The 19,590-nt window shown below is 34.5% G+C and overlaps 5 protein-coding genes across 11 annotated transcripts in view; 3 read left to right on the forward strand and 2 right to left on the reverse strand.

Annotated features, from left to right (window-relative positions):
• LOC108746887 (protein tramtrack, alpha isoform-like) overlaps positions 1–1,892 on the forward strand; it is a 55,836-nt gene extending 53,944 nt beyond the window's left edge. For all 6 annotated transcript variants that reach the window (XM_018483951.1, XM_018483948.1, XM_018483953.1 and 3 more), the window contains exons 6-7: positions 64–342; positions 458–1,892. In XM_018483951.1, the coding sequence (XP_018339453.1) occupies positions 64–342; positions 458–610 (432 nt within the window). In that variant the 3' untranslated portion in view covers positions 611–1,892. The remainder of the gene's footprint in view (positions 1–63; positions 343–457) is intronic.
• Positions 1,893–7,587: 5,695 nt separating this feature from the next.
• Positions 7,588–10,776, forward strand: LOC108746777 (frizzled-7-B). Its single transcript, XM_018483732.1, has 3 exons — positions 7,588–8,652; positions 9,254–9,633; positions 9,882–10,776. The coding sequence occupies exons 1-3, from the start codon at positions 7,754–7,756 to the stop codon at positions 10,412–10,414; spliced, it is 1,812 nt and encodes a 603-aa protein (XP_018339234.1). The 5' UTR covers positions 7,588–7,753; the 3' UTR covers positions 10,415–10,776.
• A 2,013-nt stretch (positions 10,777–12,789) lies between these two features.
• Positions 12,790–16,725, reverse strand: LOC108746788. The gene is made up of 4 exons (XM_018483746.1): positions 16,495–16,725; positions 14,434–14,871; positions 13,627–13,879; positions 12,790–13,157 (listed from the first exon to the last, which is right to left on the reverse strand). The coding sequence occupies exons 1-4, from the start codon at positions 16,562–16,564 to the stop codon at positions 12,902–12,904; spliced, it is 1,017 nt and encodes a 338-aa protein (XP_018339248.1). The 5' UTR covers positions 16,565–16,725; the 3' UTR covers positions 12,790–12,901.
• Positions 16,726–16,942: 217 nt separating this feature from the next.
• On the forward strand, positions 16,943–17,530 carry LOC108746759. Its single transcript, XM_018483704.1, has 2 exons — positions 16,943–17,324; positions 17,385–17,530. Exons 1-2 carry the CDS (start codon positions 17,038–17,040, stop codon positions 17,467–17,469), a joined length of 372 nt encoding a protein of 123 aa, XP_018339206.1. The 5' UTR covers positions 16,943–17,037; the 3' UTR covers positions 17,470–17,530.
• Positions 17,531–17,592: 62 nt separating this feature from the next.
• LOC108746758 (40S ribosomal protein S15Aa) lies at positions 17,593–19,453 on the reverse strand. Of its 2 annotated transcripts, XM_018483702.1 has the most exons (4): positions 19,361–19,453; positions 18,372–18,506; positions 18,117–18,282; positions 17,631–17,724 (listed from the first exon to the last, which is right to left on the reverse strand). In XM_018483702.1, exons 2-4 carry the CDS (start codon positions 18,502–18,504, stop codon positions 17,631–17,633), a joined length of 393 nt encoding a protein of 130 aa, XP_018339204.1. In that variant the 5' UTR covers positions 18,505–18,506; positions 19,361–19,453. The 2 variants fall into 2 exon arrangements, with proteins under 2 accessions (XP_018339205.1, XP_018339204.1); XM_018483703.1 differs by lacking the exon at positions 19,361–19,453 and having other exon boundaries at positions 17,593–17,724; positions 18,372–18,504.
• Positions 19,454–19,590: the final 137 nt, after the last annotated feature.

The raw sequence follows: 19,590 nt of genomic DNA on the forward strand, positions 1-19,590 counted from the left end.
TAGTGAGAAAGGATGGAAAGGATATGTGGAGATAAAACGTATTAATAAATGTTATTTTCCAAGCTGCTGGAATACCTCATTCAAAACGACGGTTCCGTAGTCTGCAAGTGGTGCGGTGAGGTGCTTCCGTCGCGAACCCGTTGGTACAGGCACAAGTACAAGCTACACGTGTCGACCCAGGTGGCTCAGCCGGCACCGCTCTTCAAGTGCCATAGCTGCAACACGTACTTTAAATCCCGCAAAGGCTATATCGGCCATTTAAGTTCCCGGCATTCCGACAACGAGAACGATGAGAACCGCGAGGAACCCACTAACAAGAAGTCACGCAAGACTTCCACCGATGTAAGTACACTCTCACAATATTACCTACAATATTATCTTCTTTAAAGTAACATTTACCTCTAAATTATTAATATTCAATATCTTTCTATTCGATTTTGGTAACGTTCTGCTGTAGACTTGCAGAGGTCCAGATTGGGAGTTGCAGCGGGAAAAAGAGGAGAAGCTGGTAGCGGACATAATCGACCGGGTGAAGCGGGAGTGCGAGGCGCAGGGCGAAACGGTGACGAGGCGTGGCTACTCCAGGAGGTCCACGATCATGAACAGCTAAGGCCGAGCCGGCCGCGTTGGCAATTTTCTCGAGGGGCAATCATATCATCATCGGGCGAGGCCCTCCTCGTGATCCCGAAGAGAGAGGACTGTTCGGTTCCTTCGGCCCTGTCGATATCCCCTTTCTGCTTTTCTTTCTACAAATATATAGATATCGATCGTTATTTTCGAGAGAATGTAGAGAATGGCATAGTGGTTTCTTTAAATATGAGGGAAAATTACAGGAAGGGCTAAAAAGGGGAACTCGAACGTCTTCGGGTTTCATGAAGAAGATACGTTCCTGATAATCGAACGAGCTATCGTTCGGGTGATGTAAAAATAAGGGGCACGGCTGCGTATATTTTTTTCCCAGCCAGCTGTGGGTAATGAATGTCGATGGTGACGTTCCTTCGATCGCCATGATCGTTGCGAATCCTTGTAAATAAAGAAACACTTTCTTTCGTCGCGTATTAGCGAATCGCAAAGAACTCTCGATTATCCAAGTTCTTTTGCAGCGAAGTTCAAGGATTATCACGGAATTGATCGCAAAAATCTTATTATTTATCTTTTAAAACAATTCACGTCGTCAATTACAATTGTTTGTCAATTAATTTTATTTTAACAAGAGAAATGGGATGAAACAGTATCAAAGAATGCAATCAAAACGAAAGGATGAGACAAATCTTTGTGTGATCAAAGTTAGAAGTAGTCAAAGTCCCATAATTCAATATGATTGAAAAGAGTTAGGTTCCAACGAATAAATTTTAATACAGAGTCTAGAATAAGAATGATAAGCGAAAGTAACTTTCTTAGAAATGCAATACACACTCGATCGTAGACGTTTACTTTCTCTAGCGATCCTTTGAATTTATTTAATTCTTCTTGATGTTTATAATTTTTACTTTTTTGCGATTGATTCAATATCGAGAGTTCGATTGCACGTCGCGTCATCACGAAGAGAGTTGAAGAGATCTTCCCTCGAAGAGAAGTGTGTGAAAGAGAGGGAGAAAGAAAATCCAGTGCCAAATGTATATCTTCCCAGGCGCACGGAGATTGTTTGCTCAACAAGTGCGACCGTACAGTACCGAAATCTATTGTTTTTGCTAATTTTTTGATGACGTGCTCAGTCCCGCTCGATACTGCGTGTCCACGCAATGCCAAAGGCAGTAACGCCACGCGAGGCAATACTTTCGTCTAAAACGGAATATTATTCGTTATTTTTAATATTGCACTAATTAAACGGATTAATCAATTAGCGTAAACAAAAAGGTATCGGTAGAAATTAATTCAATATTGAAGTCCAAGAGAGATTGACTTTAAAGTATTATATAATTTCTTCCTATATATTTTTCCATTTCAGATGTATTAAACGTGTACGTGCTGGTCTTTTTTTATGAAATACATCCGGTATATCTCGTGCGTGACGTAATAGTGCGCCATGCATTGTGGCATACAGAAAAAATGGAAAAAAAAAACTTTATCGACATACGGGTACCTACGTTTGATTACATTTACTCAATTACGCGCTCTCTCAGTTATGTCACAAATATACCGGGTGCATGAAGTATACCTGTGAAAACACGCAGAACGTGCGGACATGCATGCTGTTGCACTCGGATAATTAGATCGACACGATTATTAGTGTCGCTAGCGGAACAATAGATAGATAAATAGATAGATAGATAGATAGATAGATGAATATATCTGTGCGTGTATTTAATTGTAAAGGCTCACCTCCAAGGAAAACCTTAAACAAATATATGATCAAAAGACAGAGCTTGATTATATTTTTAAGCAGATTTTCTAATTAAAATATTTTTTAATTTTTTTCTAAAATCCCTGAAAGTAAAATTTTAAGAACTTGTTATTTAAATGATTTAAATCAATCCCGCTTTACTAATACATTAAACTATTATCGTTGAAAATTCAATTATCGTAAAAATCTTTAAAATTAAAATTTTTTTAATTAAAAATTTCAAAAATAAAGATTTAAAATTCCTTAAAAACTCAGTTGTTTTTTTTTTTTTTTTTTCATATATATAAATCGATTCCGCTTTACTTAATATTTTAAATTATTATCGTTGCAGAATATTTTAAGGATTACTCTATGAATTATTATTATTATTCTAATCGACTTTTATTTGTACTTACAAGCACTTGGGTTTTCCTCATGGACGTGGACTTTTATAATCGAGTGCACGTGACGTATGAATAAGTATGATATAATGCGCACTGGTCGGCCGGATGTGTGCGACGGGCACGTTATACTCGTGTATTAATCTCGCTGAAAATATTCCAAGAAAGTCTGTCCATTTTTTCGAATATCTCGAAAGTATTTTAATCCTCATTAATCCTGTCTTTTGCACGTCAAAGGAATCGCGCAATATATATACATATATAGGAGGTTCCTCATGAATAAAAATTCAGGACAGTAAAATCTCACACACCTACACAGGGCTAACATTAAGATTGGTGCTAATGGAAAAGGCAAAGAAAACATACAAATACATTTCTAAAATACACACACACACACACACACACACACACACATACACATTTTCCATGCAGATGCGCGTTTTTTTGACGACGCGTGAATACGCATCGATCATTCTGGAATTGTAATCGTGGCGACGGGGTTTCTTCTGACCTTGCCCGCCGGGTATTACACACAATCATGTACAGGTGAATGCTGGTGTATGTGAGAGAGTGCGCGCGCTAGTGCACGCGCCGCATACCAATCCTGCGGCCCGTGTCCATGCCGCGATTTTTTAGCGTTGCGCGCGTCCACGCGATTCTCTTCCGCAAGATCATACGGCCGTGTTCGAACGCGCGGTTAAATAGCGGCGGCGAACGTTATAAATTTGCGTAGAGCGTGCACTAGCGGAAGATATTATTCTCCAAGTTCTGGTTTGAAACGGAACTCCGCCTCGTGCTTATCTCCCTCTTAATTAATCTGGAAGAATTGGTCTTGAGTAAATTTAAGAAATGTGCATATAACGAAGAATTTGAATTGAGAATGAATATAATTGAAAAGAAACTTACCGACGAAGTTTTTCACAAGAATTACATTGCGATAGCGTCGCGTGTGTGTCTTCCCTCTGAAGGATCTCTTCTCTTTGTCCTTGTAAATTATTGCATAGATTTTGAATTTAGCGTTACTAAATTTCGGCTGCAAATTTTTATCGAGTAAAAGTACACGAATTTTAGGTCTCGTAAAAGAAGAACTCCGTATGTGTACATTGACTTATACAGGATGAGTCATCTAAGGTCACTCGAATAACACTCACATTTTTGGAGATAAAAAAAAATGTTTTGAACAGACATATTTTGAAAGTGGAACGGTTTCAAGGGAGACGTGTTTTGATCATGTCTTTCTTCTAGGAGGCGTCAAAAAGATATGAAGGTTCCTTCCTTTTTTTAACTGGAATTGTATAATTTTTTTGCATAATATGATTTCTCTAATTATTCTGCATATAAAAGTATTAAGATAGAGATACCAAAAAACCAATTGTTTACGAGATATTTTATATTTTATGTCAATATTATATGTGTCGCAATATATAATAGTGTAAAACTGTTCCACTTTCATCTGAAACATTTTTTTCTATCTCCAAAATTCCTGTGTGAAACCTTGGAAACCTTTCCTGAAATCTTTGAAAGAATTTGGAAAAAAATATCATTAACTAGAAAATATACTTCTAATCACATTATAAAATTTCGTGCATTCCGATGACGAGTGCATTGTTAGGAAATATATCAAATCAGTATGTATATATATATATATATAAAATCATAAATACAATATTTTATACTATTTTAGAGTCCACGCATATATGCAAAAAAACGTAGAAGTTACGTTCAATCGTTTTCGGAATTCGATACTGTGCCAATAAAGATTGCGATTGACTAGAGTTCACTATCACGCGATGTTATTAATAGCAATACTAAGAGAAAAAAAACATTAGATGAACCTCTTAGCTTAAAAACAGTGCTTCCCTATAAATCGCATAGCGATTCGCGCTCTTATCGATGACCCGTAGGCGTCGATAACATTTTGGACCTTCCATAAGTGATATCAGTCGTCTTCCATGATATCGCGTTACTGTAAATATAGCGATTTCCAATCCCATACTAAGGAATTGAATTCTGTGACATTCCCTCTTGTCGCGTTTTATTCTGAAAATCACAATAAATTATTTTAAGTAAAAGAAAGATAAAACCAAAAGTTTTCGATAATTCCAATTTTTAAGATTAGAATTAATTTTACATTGATCCTTCTTAAGTCGACCGTTCTTCTTTTGTGAGATTTAATTAATTGAAACGAGCGAGAGATTAATTAAGCAGGGAGGCGCGCGAGAGATGTGTCGGCGGTACACTTCAATCTTCCATAATGACTCTTAAATGTTAAATAATACTAATCATAAGGCATAAGAAGGCTGAGCTCACGCAAGTTGGGTGCGACTTGGGTGCAAGAGCCACATTCGTGCGAGAAGATAAATTATTTATTTGTTTACGATAACGAAAGCGTAATTTCGGGCGACTCGCGCGCGATTTTTCCTCAATAACTATATAATATCGACTATCAAACGAGACGCTCATTTTCAATACCCGCTATTAATCTCGTTGCGAAAAGAGAATTTTTAATCTCTCTCATGAGATAAAAAAACTTTTCTTTATTTTGGATAAAATCTATAGAAAATATAGAATGGTATTTTTTATGTGATAAAATTTGTTTGAAGAATTGTGCTTATATAGCATCTTCGGTATCGAATGAATCTTACAGGATTCTCGAGATGTTATGCAATTATCGTCAATAAAATATCATATTTCTGAATGATCAATTATTATATTTATTATATTTTTACATTATTATATTTCATCAATAAGATTTTCCATCAAAATACAATCGAACCTTCAACGCCAGAGAAGCTTCTATAAAGAGTTCAATAATTTCAGAATAATTATCACTTAAAAAATCTAACTTCTCAAAACTCATGATAGTTCATCTCTTTCCATGCAGATTAACTTAATCTTAATTTTATTTGTTCTTTATCTTTATAATTCTTAGAACTAGAAAAAAAGATAAAGATTAAATTAAACTGAGATTGAAATTAATCTACATTGGTAGAAATGGATAATAGGGCTACTTCAATCAAACTCCAATTTACTAATTAATAGGCGATCGACTCAACTGGCAGCGAATTTAATCTCATAACACAAAAAATGTCTACATAATTTATTATTATTAAATCCTTTTTCTCTTACAAAGAATTATTCTGTTCTGTTAACGAAATAATACTAGCGTCAAAGTAATCATCCGATGGAGTTAATTGGAATTATTCGGAATGGATTCCGATCGGAATTATTCCCTGAATTTCTATTGTGTTTTCTAGGAAAAATGGAAAACTCGAGATCTCGTGCTCGGATCCTGGAGAAAATCCGGCGGGTCTTGAAAATACGCGATTCGCGTAAATGCGACTGGCGTTGTAAATAGTACAGCGAGCGCGAGTTCGCCCGCGAATGCAACCCGTCTAAAGGTGCATGCGGTGCACTTGTACGTACTGTAAGTGCGAAAAAAAATTAAAAAAAAAAAAGAGAAAAGAGAACTGTAGCAATTACGATCATACGCGCCGTTCGTTGGCGAAGGCTAACGAAACGTGTTGCGCATTACGTATCAAGAAAAGGAAATAAAATCAAAATCGAGACCGATTCAGTTCTCATCTATTTATCGCTATCCACCTATCCTTTGTCCATTTCAATACTTAGGCTATGATTTGTCGACAAGAAAAAAAAATCGACGTCAGTGTCCGATTTTGTATGCAGAAAATGATAGACAATAAAAACTTGATGTCTGAATTTACGAAAAAAGATTTAGAGAATTAACGCTATATATATACTTTCAGAGTAACTTCCACCAAGATTCGATCAATTTAATCGGCAACCAAATTCAATTCTTGAGATTGTCAAATTTCTGTCTTAATAATTCATCTTTTTTTTTTATAAATACATTAAGTAAGCCTTCAAAACTGACGCTAAATCTGTAACACAATTACTGAAGCTGGACTGTTAAGACTCCCGTTTAATTTTTGTTAATTATAAAGCACTTATAAATTACTCATGCAGCACAAAATTTTGCATTAACAGTATTTTAATATTTTTTTAATATTATGGCGATATAGCTGGATTGTTGTAATTGAACAATTTTTATCAGAATCCAAATAATTTCATAGTACCCTGAAGTTCCTAGAATAATCTATCTTCTAGCTAGATGCTGGATTTAGATTTGCACCAGTCACTCAGGTATCACTCCACTCTTGTTGTTTGCCAAATGTTAAATAAAGATGACATGATATCCAGGGGGGCAGGGAGCACTCGGGTGAGAATTCGAACCCGCCCCTGTTTAAGTATAGATATACATAAGTTTCAAGGAACCAAAATATGATATAATTTGTATTAAAAAAAGAATGAATACCAAGTATATTTTAGTGAGAATAATCCAAATGTACATGTAACATACTAGTAAAAAGAAAATTGTTTAATCTTTTTAACAAAAATATTTATAATTAAATGGACAACAGACTTATCATCAGAGGGTTCAGCAATAGATGATCAATAAATCTATATTAATAAAAGTAATCGGAGTTCGATCACCCTCACATCATCATGCATCGCTTCTTTTTCTTCTTTTTCTTCTTCTCCGACCGATGCTAATCATCGGCATCGGCTTCGCTTCGTCTTCTTCGCGTTTAAATCTCCCTTCCAAACTCCAACTTCCACGACCATAAAGTTGACACCTTGACACAGACGGGAAATACGGATACGCCTTTTCGGTCTCTCTTATGGAGCAGCATATGGACTCGACATGACAAATCTGGAAATGTCCCTAGGAAGTCAGCTTTTCTATTGGCCTTTGAACGTACGGCTCAATGAGGCTTCTCCATAATCTCTGATCCCTCCTTCTGCTTCATCGTCGTTAAGACGTATCGTATGACTGCCATAACTGTTTACACTGGTTTATACTACTACTACTCCACGAGCGCGTCTGTCACCTCGCTCGTCGGTCATCATCGCCTTCACCCTCATTATCAGCACCTTCACTTATCACCTTCACTTATCACCTTCACTTTCATTGTCGTGGTCGTTGAAGATATCGGCATGTCGCATCATGGGTCGTGAGTATTATTCCCGGGGTGTGTGCTTGCTCCCAAAGAGGAGGCTAGAGATGTTGCGGATGATGATGATCAATGCCTTTCTGTCCGGCGTGGTGACTGTCACCGCTGCCTTGCACTCCTCCACCGCCCACGGCGGGGTTGGCGATCCTCTTGCTCATCACGGCCGCTGTGAGCCTATTACTATCAATCTCTGCATGAACATCCCATACAATGAGACGATAATGCCGAATTTAATGAATCATCAGAAGCAAGAGGACGCCGGCCAAGAGGTGCATCAGTATATGCCGCTCGTCAAGATGAAGTGTAGCCCGGATCTGCGCTTCTTCCTATGCACTGTCTATGCACCCGTTTGTACGATAATCGAGAAGGCGATACCGCCGTGCCGGTCGCTCTGTGAGAGTGCGCGCTCCGGCTGCGAGGAGCTGATGAACAGCTTCGGTTTCATGTGGCCGGAGGCTCTGGAGTGTTCCAAGATGCCGGAGAATGATGGCACGGAGCTCTGTGTAGGCACCAACGAGACCACCACACGTCAGGAACCTGTGCCTGTCTCTCCTCCCGCCCGTATGCCGATGGCAGAGTTTCAACCAACCTGGAATGAAGGATTAAAACCTCACAATGGCAAGGGCGTTGGTAAAGGCAATACTTTTATGATGGGTGTCAGGGATTTTGGCTTTGTCTGCCCAGTGCAGTTCAAAGTTCCTCATGGATTAGGATATTCATTAAAAGTGGGAAACAAAGTGGAACCCGATTGCGGAGCGCCCTGCGACGGGATGTTCTTTACTGAGAGGCAAAGAAGATTCTCCAGGGTATGGGTTGGCACTTGGGCCTCTATTTGTGCCGCTTCGTGCTTCTTCACGTTCCTGACATTCCTCATTGATACTGATAGATTTAGGTAAAACTCACTTTCTTCGTTAGGAGATCTAGTTATATCTTCATGAAATATATCAAACATTCGACAAGTTTGTAGAGCCTTTATTAAAGTATTATTAAGTTAAAGAAGTTATGAAATGCTGTTAATAATTTTAATACTTGTAAATGAGATTAAAAATTTACTTAATCAGCTAAAGTGACTAAAATAAAATAATTTTTTCTTCAAACTTAGATCCACAAGTCTATTCTAACTCTAAATGTTTTCCATAAAAAAAACTCTTTTTATATATTTACAAAAATGATGATGTACAAAAACTCAAGATGTGCCAAAGTTCTTTTAAAAGGTGTTAATGATCTCTTTGAAGATGCTGACAACACGCAAGTGCTATTAGTAGAAGGACTGTGATGTTAGTTTATTTTTGATGATTGATAATGTATAATTTTTACCTGATTCATTCATAGTAATAACTCGAAAATCACATTTTTTTGAATTGTGAATTAAAAGAACAATACTACCATAGAAAATCTTACAAATGGACAAAAGTATAATTAGAGTTTGAAAAATATCTAACTAAATCCATAGTTTCAAGATCTCGAAGTTTAAACATTTATTTCTCATACAGGTACCCTGAGAGGCCTATCATTTTCTTGTCTGTATGTTACCTGATGGTGGCACTAGTTTATGTGATCGGCTGGGCAGCAGGGAATTCCATATCGTGTAGGGAGCCATTCTCACCGCCTGTAGGTATACGGTTACAGATGGCTTCTACAATCACTCAGGGTACTAAACATGAACTGTGCACTGTGCTGTTCATGATTCTCTATTTCTTCGGCATGGCGTCGAGCATCTGGTGGGTCATTCTCACCCTTACATGGTTCCTAGCAGCTGGATTAAAATGGGGGCATGAAGCGATTGAAACCAATTCGCAATACTTCCATTTAGCTGCCTGGGCTGCACCAGCCGTGAAGACTGTTACTATTCTGGCGATGGGAAAAGTGGAAGGTGAATTAACAATTATAATACAAATTCCAATACTTTACATAAAAAAGATACAGATGTAAAATACAATCACTCTTTATCATATTTTCTTGTGATTACAAATATATTATAAACTATTTTATAATTTCTTTTCAAAATTAATTAATAGTAAAGTTAAAAAGTTTCTCACATTACTTTTATATTATTTTTATGTTGGAAATTATATTTTGTGTGTATATATATAAATTATATTTCTCTAATTTAATTTGTAGGTGATATATTGTCCGGAGTTTGCTACGTTGGTCTTTGGAACGTGGAGGCTCTTCGGGGTTTTGTGCTGGCACCGCTATGCGTTTATCTTTTATTGGGCACTGTGTTCCTGCTGGCAGGTTTCGTCTCGCTCTTCCGCATTCGAACGGTAATGAAGCACGACGGCACAAAGACTGATAAACTCGAGAAACTCATGATTCGCATCGGCATCTTTTCCGTGCTCTACATCGTACCTGCTCTAGTCGTAATCGCCTGCCTCTTCTATGAGCAAGCGTATTTCGACCAATGGATGCTTACGTGGAACTTGGATATGTGCTCGCGACCGAGTCTGCAGATGCTCTACTCGATGCCGTGTCCTTCCGGCATTCGTGATCTTGGTCGTAAACCCGATTTCGAGATTTTCATGATCAAATACCTCATGGCGATGATTGTGGGCATTACTAGCAGCTTCTGGGTATGGTCTAAGAAGACGCTTACCAGTTGGCAGCAGTTCTTCCATCACATACGAGGTCATCGTACTGAAGCCTACGTTTAAGTCCGCAGCTGCATTTGTTCACGAAGATTACGTACTTTTTTATTTTTTTTTTTTTGTTGAACGATCAGGTAAATTATATATATGACGAGTTGAATCTTTTCAAAAAACATTTAGACGAAAACAAACCAATGTCCTTTTCTCAATATTTTACTTTGCTTCTTGAATTTCATAACTCTTTATAACTGAATGTGCAGTTAAGAAAGTAAGAGAATTTTTCGATAATGTATGTAGAGGTAAAATACCTACGATATCGTGATTTTTATAATGTTAAAATGTGTAAGTTCAGCTACTAAGACAGCCGCATGATCGCTGATAGGAATTTTCGAATTTCTGAGTGTTACGTCTCAGTTTATAATGCAAAACGTAACTAAAACGCATTATTTTTTTATTAACATTGGGAAATCATTAGCTTTAAACAAAAATGTTAATTTATTGTGTGATATCAATACGTAGCAGAGTTTTTTAAAAATTGTTTTTCGAATTTATTTATATACATCATTCATAAATTATTTAAAATTTGTTTTTAATTTTTAAGAATCTTTAGGCAAATTTATATTTATTTTCAACTTTGATTCAAATTAATTAATCAAATCGATTTGTATGAAAGTTGCAACAACGCTTCAAATTATGTTTATGATTATCTCATGAATAATTAGACATACGTTAATATTCGTCGCTGTGCCAAATAAGTTTTTTATCTCGCGTTTCTATAAACGATCTACGACTCGTAAAGTGTTTGGACTGTATATTAATGAGTTTGGAAGTATTATTAGATGATTTATATTATTTGTTCTTTTACTAGCACATCTCATCTCCTTATAAATGACTCAAGTCCCTACGTTTAAGTTGAAATTGCTCAAATGCTATAGCAGAAAAATCAAGTGTTCAAAGTTTTCAAAGCAGCTAATTGGATCCTACAATCCAATACAATCTGAGAATTAAGACTTTTAGTAATAAATTCAGTTGGATATACTAGCGCATACTGATGCATATTAAAAATTGTTATGACATAAATATAAAGGTGTATACGTAATAAATGGTCAGACGCACTAGATGCTAAAGTATGAATTATCGCGTTGCTTGATAGAATGCAATTTAGACATTTCATTAATCAAAGCGCTTGCATCATGCTTTTATATTTGAATTAAGTAGACTTTTATATAACTGACATTAATATGTATTGATATATCCAACCGAATTAATTATACCTAAGGATTAAAGATCTAAACGTCTTAACAATCAATTCATACTGCCGAATCTTTCCATCCTATATTATTGATGGAGTACCGTAATCTATTACGCTTAATTTTTATGAAATATACTGAGGGACATAAAAGAATACAATAATACTCAAAAGAAGACTTCGATAGCTTTTGTCAGCCGTTTTTCTTTTGTATCTATGTTTGCTATAGAGATCCTTTTTTCGTGCGACGAATGTATTATCATCTAGATTGTAATGTCGAGGATGCATCTTGACAGAATCTCAACGAGATTAACTTGTAAGATTTTATTTGTAAGAAGTGTACTACTTTAAGTTCACACACTCATTGTACATAATTATAACATTTTTTAATTCTACTCTCTCTATGTATTATATTTTTTTAAAGAATTATGTATATAAATATATATACATTGACGTCTTATGTATGATGAAATTTAGGTTGATGATAAAGACGTTTACGTCTTAGACGTGTATGTAGGGTAAGGTAGAGAAAAAGTATAACTTAAATTGTGAAAGACTATTGTGTATAAGTTTCCACATCTATACAATAGTCCTTTATGATTTTTTTATGTGTGAACAAGTTATGTGTTTTTCCTTACCCTACGTCCACATTTAAGACGTAAACATTGTATGTCTTGTCTTCTGCCATCGGCTTTAACTCGCGACAAACCGCGAATTCGTCCAATTGAAATTACCGAGCTTTTGTGTACGAAGATTCTGTGCTGCGAATGCGATATGCGTGATTATTATGTATTATGGCATACGCGAAACTTACGATTCCGTCGTATGCGAGATACAAAACTATGTAAATTTTATGATCACTATATTCTTTATATAATAAACGAGAGGTGCATATGTGATGTCAATTCGTTTTGTCTAAATAACAAGCACGTTTATTTACAGATTTATTTATAAAACTGATAACAAATATAAATGCCTACACCTTTTATATAGATTAGAATTACATTAAAACTGTAAACTTTTAATTTAATTATACAGAAGAAGATAAAATAGTTTTGCTTATACATACACGTCGATTTTATTTAGTAGCAAAGTTTTTCTATTATCAAAACTATCCATTTATTTTAATTTATATACAAGATACACAAATATCAATCTTATAAATATAGCAAATATCTTACTTTTTGCGACTATTCTTAATAATTTCTTTTCACAGTGTCAGTATTTAAAAGTATTTTATTATTTGTTTCTCATCGAAATACGACATTTAACAACGAAATCTTTTTAATAAAAGAAACAATATTTTACGAAGTTGTTGGTGGTGATTTGATAGAAGTTGTTGATATGGGTGATTTTTTTTTCGGCATTTTAAGCAAGCCTATTTTCCTTAGATATTTGACAAGCACTGGAGTCACGGACAAGGATATTCCTATTCGAACAGGTGCGAGCAATTTGTGAACTGTGTACGCTATTATGAAGTCCGTCGAAACTTTCAGCAGGTTTTCTACCTGTTCGTTTCCTCCTGTCCACTGTTGTACAAATGGTGTTACATCGATTCCACTGAAAACAAGAATTCGAATTATCGGAAAAAATTATAATAAATTTTCTCAAAATAAATCTCGAAAAATAAAATGATACAGTTATGCTCTCATTTTCTCTTTCAAGAATTTTATTTTGAAAGACATGTTGTGTGTAAAAATTAGTTATATACAAAAATTAATATAAACCTGTTTAAAAACCAAACCGGGAAAGCTAGAAATGTTCCAGAAGTCGTACATTTGAAAAATTTTAACCAATCTTTTGTTAAAAATAAATGACATTTGATCAAATATTTCTTTAAAATAAGTGATAAAAAGTAATATTTGACCAAGTATTTCTTTACTTGATATATGAAATTTTCGGTTTAGATTAAAATCTTTGATCATACATGAATTACTTTCGGTTATGTATATTACATTTTCAATGTTAAATATTTCAGTTAGAAAAGAGAGGATGCGATTTTTAAACCTATTACAGGAATCGCACTGACCTAATGACCACCATATAACAACCACCGAGACTTATCAGCGATATAGTGATATGAAAGACAAGCAGAGTGCTTCCATAATCCCTCAACATTAGGCGAAATTTTTCCCGCTTTGACATCATTGCGACCGGCACCGTGGCCTGATCCTTCTGGGAGTCTTTGGAGGTTTTGGTTGAGTAGCTTATTCTGGTAGTATAAATTGGCCAATATGTCGCTCGTAAAAGCGGGCTCGTTATGAAGGCATTAGTTGCAGTACCTAAGCGACATATAATTACCTAATGTGAATTTCTGAAGCTGGATGGTCACAAAAGCTTGCACAGTTCTTATTTACCTCGAACATCCAACTTAAGAATCTGCAAATTCTCAAGTGTATAAAAATCTTCAACAGAGCTTTTAATATGTACTAATATTGGTATAATATTGATGAAACATTAACACAGGAAGAAGATAAAATCCTTTTATAAACTTTTGTAACATTAGATTGTTGTTGAAATATTATGAATTTTTGGAATGCTTAGCTTTGAATCCTAGCGAATTACACAAATTATCAGATTCTCAGAGCTAGATAACACCAGCGAAAGATCTTACTTAATTCAATTTGGTATAAATAATTCTATATTGATATTCAGATAATTTATATATTCGTAATTGATTAAACGTCCTTTGATCCTCCAACATTTAGAGTCTCGGGATCAAAGTATCGCATTATTTTCTAGGATTCAGAGAACAGCGAGGATTATAAAGATGCAAATCGTAAGGAAGCGAAGATGAGGAAAGCACCTCCAGAATCCAGTCAAAGGTCGTTCTTACACGACAATTTGCGGTAATGAGAGCGTTGCATGTCCTCGGCGATGTATTTGCCGTCGCGGGACCACTGTCCACCAGGCATGTTAAGGTGCATGGATTTGCCACACGAGGAGAACGGTTTTGGCACGTTGCTCTGCATTGTGCCATTCAGACTGACTGCGCCGAAACAATCGTATGAATCCACATGGCTGTCGTCGCGAATCTTGGGAAATCCAGAGCAATTTGTTGTGGAGACAGAGATACCACCGTTCTCGGTATATAACGCAATGTCACGCGCGCGTTCCGGCGTGAAGCGACCGGTCTCGTTAGCAAAGATATCACAAACGTTATTCGGCAGAGTGAGAGTTGGTGGATCTGGATAATAACGTGCGCTGGTCGAATGCAACGGCTGCCGTTTCCGATGAACTGCCGCCGAAGTCGCACACTGCATCTCCAAGAATGCTACAATTAAAACTTAATGTTATGATATTATAACATATTACACATATATTTATTATCTTATATTAAGTTTGTTATATAGAGATTTATTTTTTTTATGAAGAACAAGCATAAAAAGAAAGAATAAAATGTTAAATAAGATTAAGTAAGTTTTACAACTGACAGTTAATTATTAACAGAGGTTCAACTTATTCATTATCTCTTTTCAATTCTAGAATTGGAAAAAAATGAGAAATAAGTTGAATCTCGGTTAAGAGTTAACCATGAGTTGTGTGTGTGTGTGAAACTGGGTCTAAGAAGAAAGACAGAAAAGAGGTTTGAAAATAAATAGAAAATACAACAAAAGAACTATGTCTTCACAAAGACAGTACAGTTAGTTTATGCCGAAACTTTCAAGGTCAGAAGGCTAGAAGTTAATAAGTAAATATTTATGCATATAGTTATATTTTTTTATTTAAATTACATTCAGACATTCAAGATTATTAATATTTAAAAAAAAAGAAATCAAAATAAAAAACATGTTCTATTATAATTACATTTTATATATTATGTCACGTATAAGATAGAAATTAAAAAATACATTAATTAAATACGAAAATTCACAAGGTATAATAAAATTAAAGTAAGCAAATGTATACAATAAAGTTTTTATGCTAAAATTATATCTATGTTAATATAAAGATTATCATGTAAAGTGACTGTCATGATCGTGACGTAAAGTAGTATAAAGATAAGGTAATATATTACAATAAACATTGAACAAAATTTTTTAAAAACTGTTTAAAAAACTGTATGTAAAGTTTAAAAGAATTATAAATTTCTTATAAATGTACATCTCAGTGATAAAAGACTAAGATGTAGACATGATTTGAATACTGTTGATGAAAAACACCAGTATCTTTCATTAACATAAATGTCGATTTAACGTTAATGTCGATTTTATGATTTTTTAGAAAGAAAATATGTAATTTAAATTATATACTCTAATATTGCAGATGCTCTACAAAATATTTTTAATAATGTATTTTGTATTTAAACTGAGTTTTTATTTTATTATATATTTTTTCAATTTTACTTTTCTCTATTTGTAATTTATTCTTTTAATTGTGTGACTTTTTTAAAAAAAATGTGTTTGACTCTTACTTTGCCCTTTATCTATTGTTATTTATTTTGTATAGCAAGAGTCCTTCAATCTGTTAAATGTTTTGAGTGCAGGCCGTAAAAATGCGTAAAACACATCTTTCATATTTTAAATTTATATCTAAATGCTACGATTTTTATGTAGTCAAATATCTCAAATTATGGATTAAGTATCGTAGAAAGATTATTACGAATTATTTACATATTCGATTTATTATTAACATTTTTAATAATTTCTAAAAATATAAATAAATCATAAAAAGCACTGTCTGATACAATCATGATAAATTAGAAAATTAGAATGACTACATGTGTAGCAGACTATATATGAAACTTTGTCATTTCTTAGTATTTTCGACTCCATCTTTCAAATTGCAAAAACAGAAACGACGGCACACTTTGAATCTTCGCAATATATATTGCATGCATATCTACATATAAAACGAAAGCGAAATAATAATACAATTTATGAAAAGTAACTTGTACCTGCGCGCGAGACACGAGTCAAAATATTAATATTCAACATTTCCACACTGCCGATTCTTAACAATGCCATGGCTTATAGATTCGCCGAATCTTTCTCTCAGTTGCGCAGAAACAATACTAATTACCACTGAAGATCGACGTAGACTGATGATGCATCAGAATATTAAAAGAAATCAGAGATAAATGACCCACTACTTGTCACGGTTACAGTCCTAGAACCTTGAACAACGGTGAGAGAGATACGAAAGTACCGATACAGTAGATTTCTTCTATTCCAAAGTATTTCAACCAGTGCTTGGAAAATACCGGTTACTATCTAAACAATTTACTTTTCGATATTGGCAACTTTAAGTTCAATATAATAGAGAAATTTATTCTATTACTTCGCAGATTGGCAGCCATGAGTCAGGAACTTTGCATTTTTACCTAAAATAACTAGGAAGGGAAGGGAGGAAGAGAGAAAAAGAATTGATAGAAATTGGACGATCGTAAAAACTTCGCTATCACGAATTATTTGAATTCCGAATCCATGACGAATGAAGGATGGAGAATTATTATTTAAACTCGCCTTCGAAGCAACGAGAAATTGGAGGAACGTGTGTGTCCGATGTGTGTCCCAAAAATGATACTGTTCAACATGTGTCACGAAACATGCAAGATGCGGTGTCGTATTTAAAACGAAAAGGGATTCACGACATCATCGATTCTCTGCTCGGCGAGCTTCTGCTACGTCGACCCCATGATCCTTATGAATATCTGATCCAACTCCTACATAGACGTATTTTGACTCGCGACGGCCTCGTTGATTCTCCTCCTCCTTTCTGCTCCCGGTAAATAGATCCATCAATGTATTCTCATTTATAATTCATATTGGCACAATGATTCTTTAGAGATATAATAAGACAGGCGAAACAAGCAAATTACTGGAATCTGCTTACATTACTGGAATCAACCAATGGAGTGAAGAAATCTTGAGCCAAAAAAAACGATGCTTATAAAAAATACATCTCAAAAGCATATAAATAAAACTTATAATGGAATAAAAATTTTCGTGGATTGAAGTATTCGATTTTCATCGAAAGATTACTTAGACGTACATTTTTTGTGTTTACATCTTTATTTACTTAACTAAAAAATTAGAAGAAAAATCCCAATATTTTTCCTCCAAGATGTTTTCTCCTCGCCTCCTCGTGATCCATAATTCCTCCGCTAGTTGTCAATACAACATATCTGAGACATAAATAGAAATAATAAATGTATATTATATAATTATTTCCTTTAAAGTTTAATTAACACAATTCATATATAAAAATATTACATTACACTGAATGCTACATGTAAATGCTCGATAATAATAATAACTTTGAGTATATTTTTCACTTTAACTGAGTAATCTTTCAAATGTATACTCTCTCTCTCTCTCTTTCTTATTTTACTTTTAATTTTATTCTTGCTAGTATAATATACTGTATATTATATAAATTTAAATTTTTTTAGTAATAAAATAAACTAAATAATAAAATAAATAGTAGTAATAAAAATAAACAGGAACAAAACTTTATATTTTATGTAGCAAACATAAGAGATAATTTCTCATATATTACAAATAAATAAAGGCTTACCCAAACTGTCGAGAAGGTAAGAGATTGTTGGTCCATTTCTCAATGTCATTGATAGGTACGTCAAATCTAGGTGAAATGACACCACATTTATTTAACCTTCCGGTAAGATTCACTACTACTTTTCCACTGCGATGATCATCCACAATTTCAAACTCTCCAATATATCCTGCATAAAAAATATATATGTGTATTTATAAATATATATATATATTTATATTTATACATAAGTACATATGTAAATAACATATTACTTACCATGCTTCATCATGACAGTCAAGAATTTGACAATCACCTTGGAACAGGGTCGCAGCAACACCTGTCGCTTTCCACGTTTTTCGGCATTGTTGATTGCCTTTAAGGCGTCGCTAAGAACGTTCATACGCACCATGACTGAAAGCCAAACGTCGCAAGTATTAATTAAACAACTTATATATTATTTACATATGCAATCATATTTTATTCATTGGTATACTCTTTGAAATTAAATGCTTTCCAACAAGAATACAGTGTAACATAGTAAATTACATTCTGACTATTTACCAATGTTAAAGAAAAATGAAATAATGTATTATACTAGACTTGTTCTCTCTCTTTTAGCTGAACTTCTTACATAGTCTACTTTTTCTTTTTTTTCCAACGTTAAAAAAAAAGATAAACTATGCACAAAGTTCAGTTGAATAGAACAGACCTATTGTGTTTTTTGCTGGAAAGTACGAATTCCTACAGAAAGCTTAAACAAGTTTCAACAAGTATACTGGAATGCAACTAGCTATATAATAAACATATTACACGGTTATTAAAAAATAAATGTACAATTACAAGCTATACAAATTTAAATATTGTAATTTTATCCATGAATGTCTAGGGTTTCTATAATAATTTTTCCATTATTATAGAAACACTACGGATACCACGAGAGAGATAACCTAACCTAACCTTCATACAAAGCACAGTAAACAGATGAAAACTAATTGTTGCACTATACACACAAAAGTAAATTTTATAAGATTCTTCAATTATATCGTAACGCTCATATCTTTGCTTGATATACTTTTTGCGATTTAAGCGGAAAACAGCTGGTAAAAGAAACGATGGAATGATTGCACCGGTTCATTTCGCATCGCAAATATCTCACGAATGTTTCGTGCCGAGCGTTAAATACCATCATCGAGATACACAAATGGATTTAACGCACCGTTCACCGCATTAATATGAAGTTGATGGATTTTATCACGAAAGATTACCTGCGATTCGTAATTTACTTGTCGCGGTAACGTACACGCGAATTCAACGTGAACATGAAAAAGAGCAAACCTGCGTCGCTGGTGTCGCTACTATCGGCATGTCGAGTGTCGCTAGCGTTTTCTACGCGTACGTATAACTGGAACTCCGCATTCCTTTCATGAAAACGGCACCGTAAAAAGTACGATGATACGATTGACAATAGGTGCTCTCGATTTAATGACACAAGTCG

Source organism: Trachymyrmex septentrionalis, unplaced genomic scaffold (genome assembly GCF_001594115.1).
Source record: "Trachymyrmex septentrionalis isolate Tsep2-gDNA-1 unplaced genomic scaffold, Tsep1.0 scaffold19, whole genome shotgun sequence".
Classification (NCBI taxonomy): domain Eukaryota; kingdom Metazoa; phylum Arthropoda; class Insecta; order Hymenoptera; family Formicidae; genus Trachymyrmex; species Trachymyrmex septentrionalis.

Bases quoted from the DNA above. Each gene is read 5' to 3' on its own strand.
- LOC108746777 (XM_018483732.1), top strand. From the start codon at position 7,754: ATGGGTCGTGAGTATTATTCCCGGGGTGTGTGCTTGCTCCCAAAGAGG. The intron at 8,653-9,253 runs GTAAAACTCACT...TTTCTCATACAG, and splicing joins ATTGATACTGATAGATTTAG to GTACCCTGAGAGGCCTATCA. The intron at 9,634-9,881 runs GTGAATTAACAA...TTTAATTTGTAG, and splicing joins GGCGATGGGAAAAGTGGAAG to GTGATATATTGTCCGGAGTT.
- LOC108746788 (XM_018483746.1), bottom strand. From the start codon at position 16,564: ATGGCATTGTTAAGAATCGGCAGTGTGGAAATGTTGAATATTAATATT. The intron at 14,872-16,494 runs GTACAAGTTACT...TTTTAATTGTAG, and splicing joins GACTCGTGTCTCGCGCGCAG to CATTCTTGGAGATGCAGTGT. The intron at 13,158-13,626 runs GTCAGTGCGATT...TCTTGTTTTCAG, and splicing joins TGTTATATGGTGGTCATTAG to TGGAATCGATGTAACACCAT.
- LOC108746759 (XM_018483704.1), top strand. From the start codon at position 17,038: ATGGAGAATTATTATTTAAACTCGCCTTCGAAGCAACGAGAAATTGGA. The intron at 17,325-17,384 runs GTAAATAGATCC...ATGATTCTTTAG, and splicing joins CCTCCTCCTTTCTGCTCCCG to AGATATAATAAGACAGGCGA.
- LOC108746758 (XM_018483703.1), bottom strand. From the start codon at position 18,504: ATGGTGCGTATGAACGTTCTTAGCGACGCCTTAAAGGCAATCAACAAT. The intron at 18,283-18,371 runs GTAAGTAATATG...TTTTTTATGCAG, and splicing joins GACTGTCATGATGAAGCATG to GATATATTGGAGAGTTTGAA. The intron at 17,725-18,116 runs GTAAGCCTTTAT...TTTATGTCTCAG, and splicing joins TTACCTTCTCGACAGTTTGG to ATATGTTGTATTGACAACTA.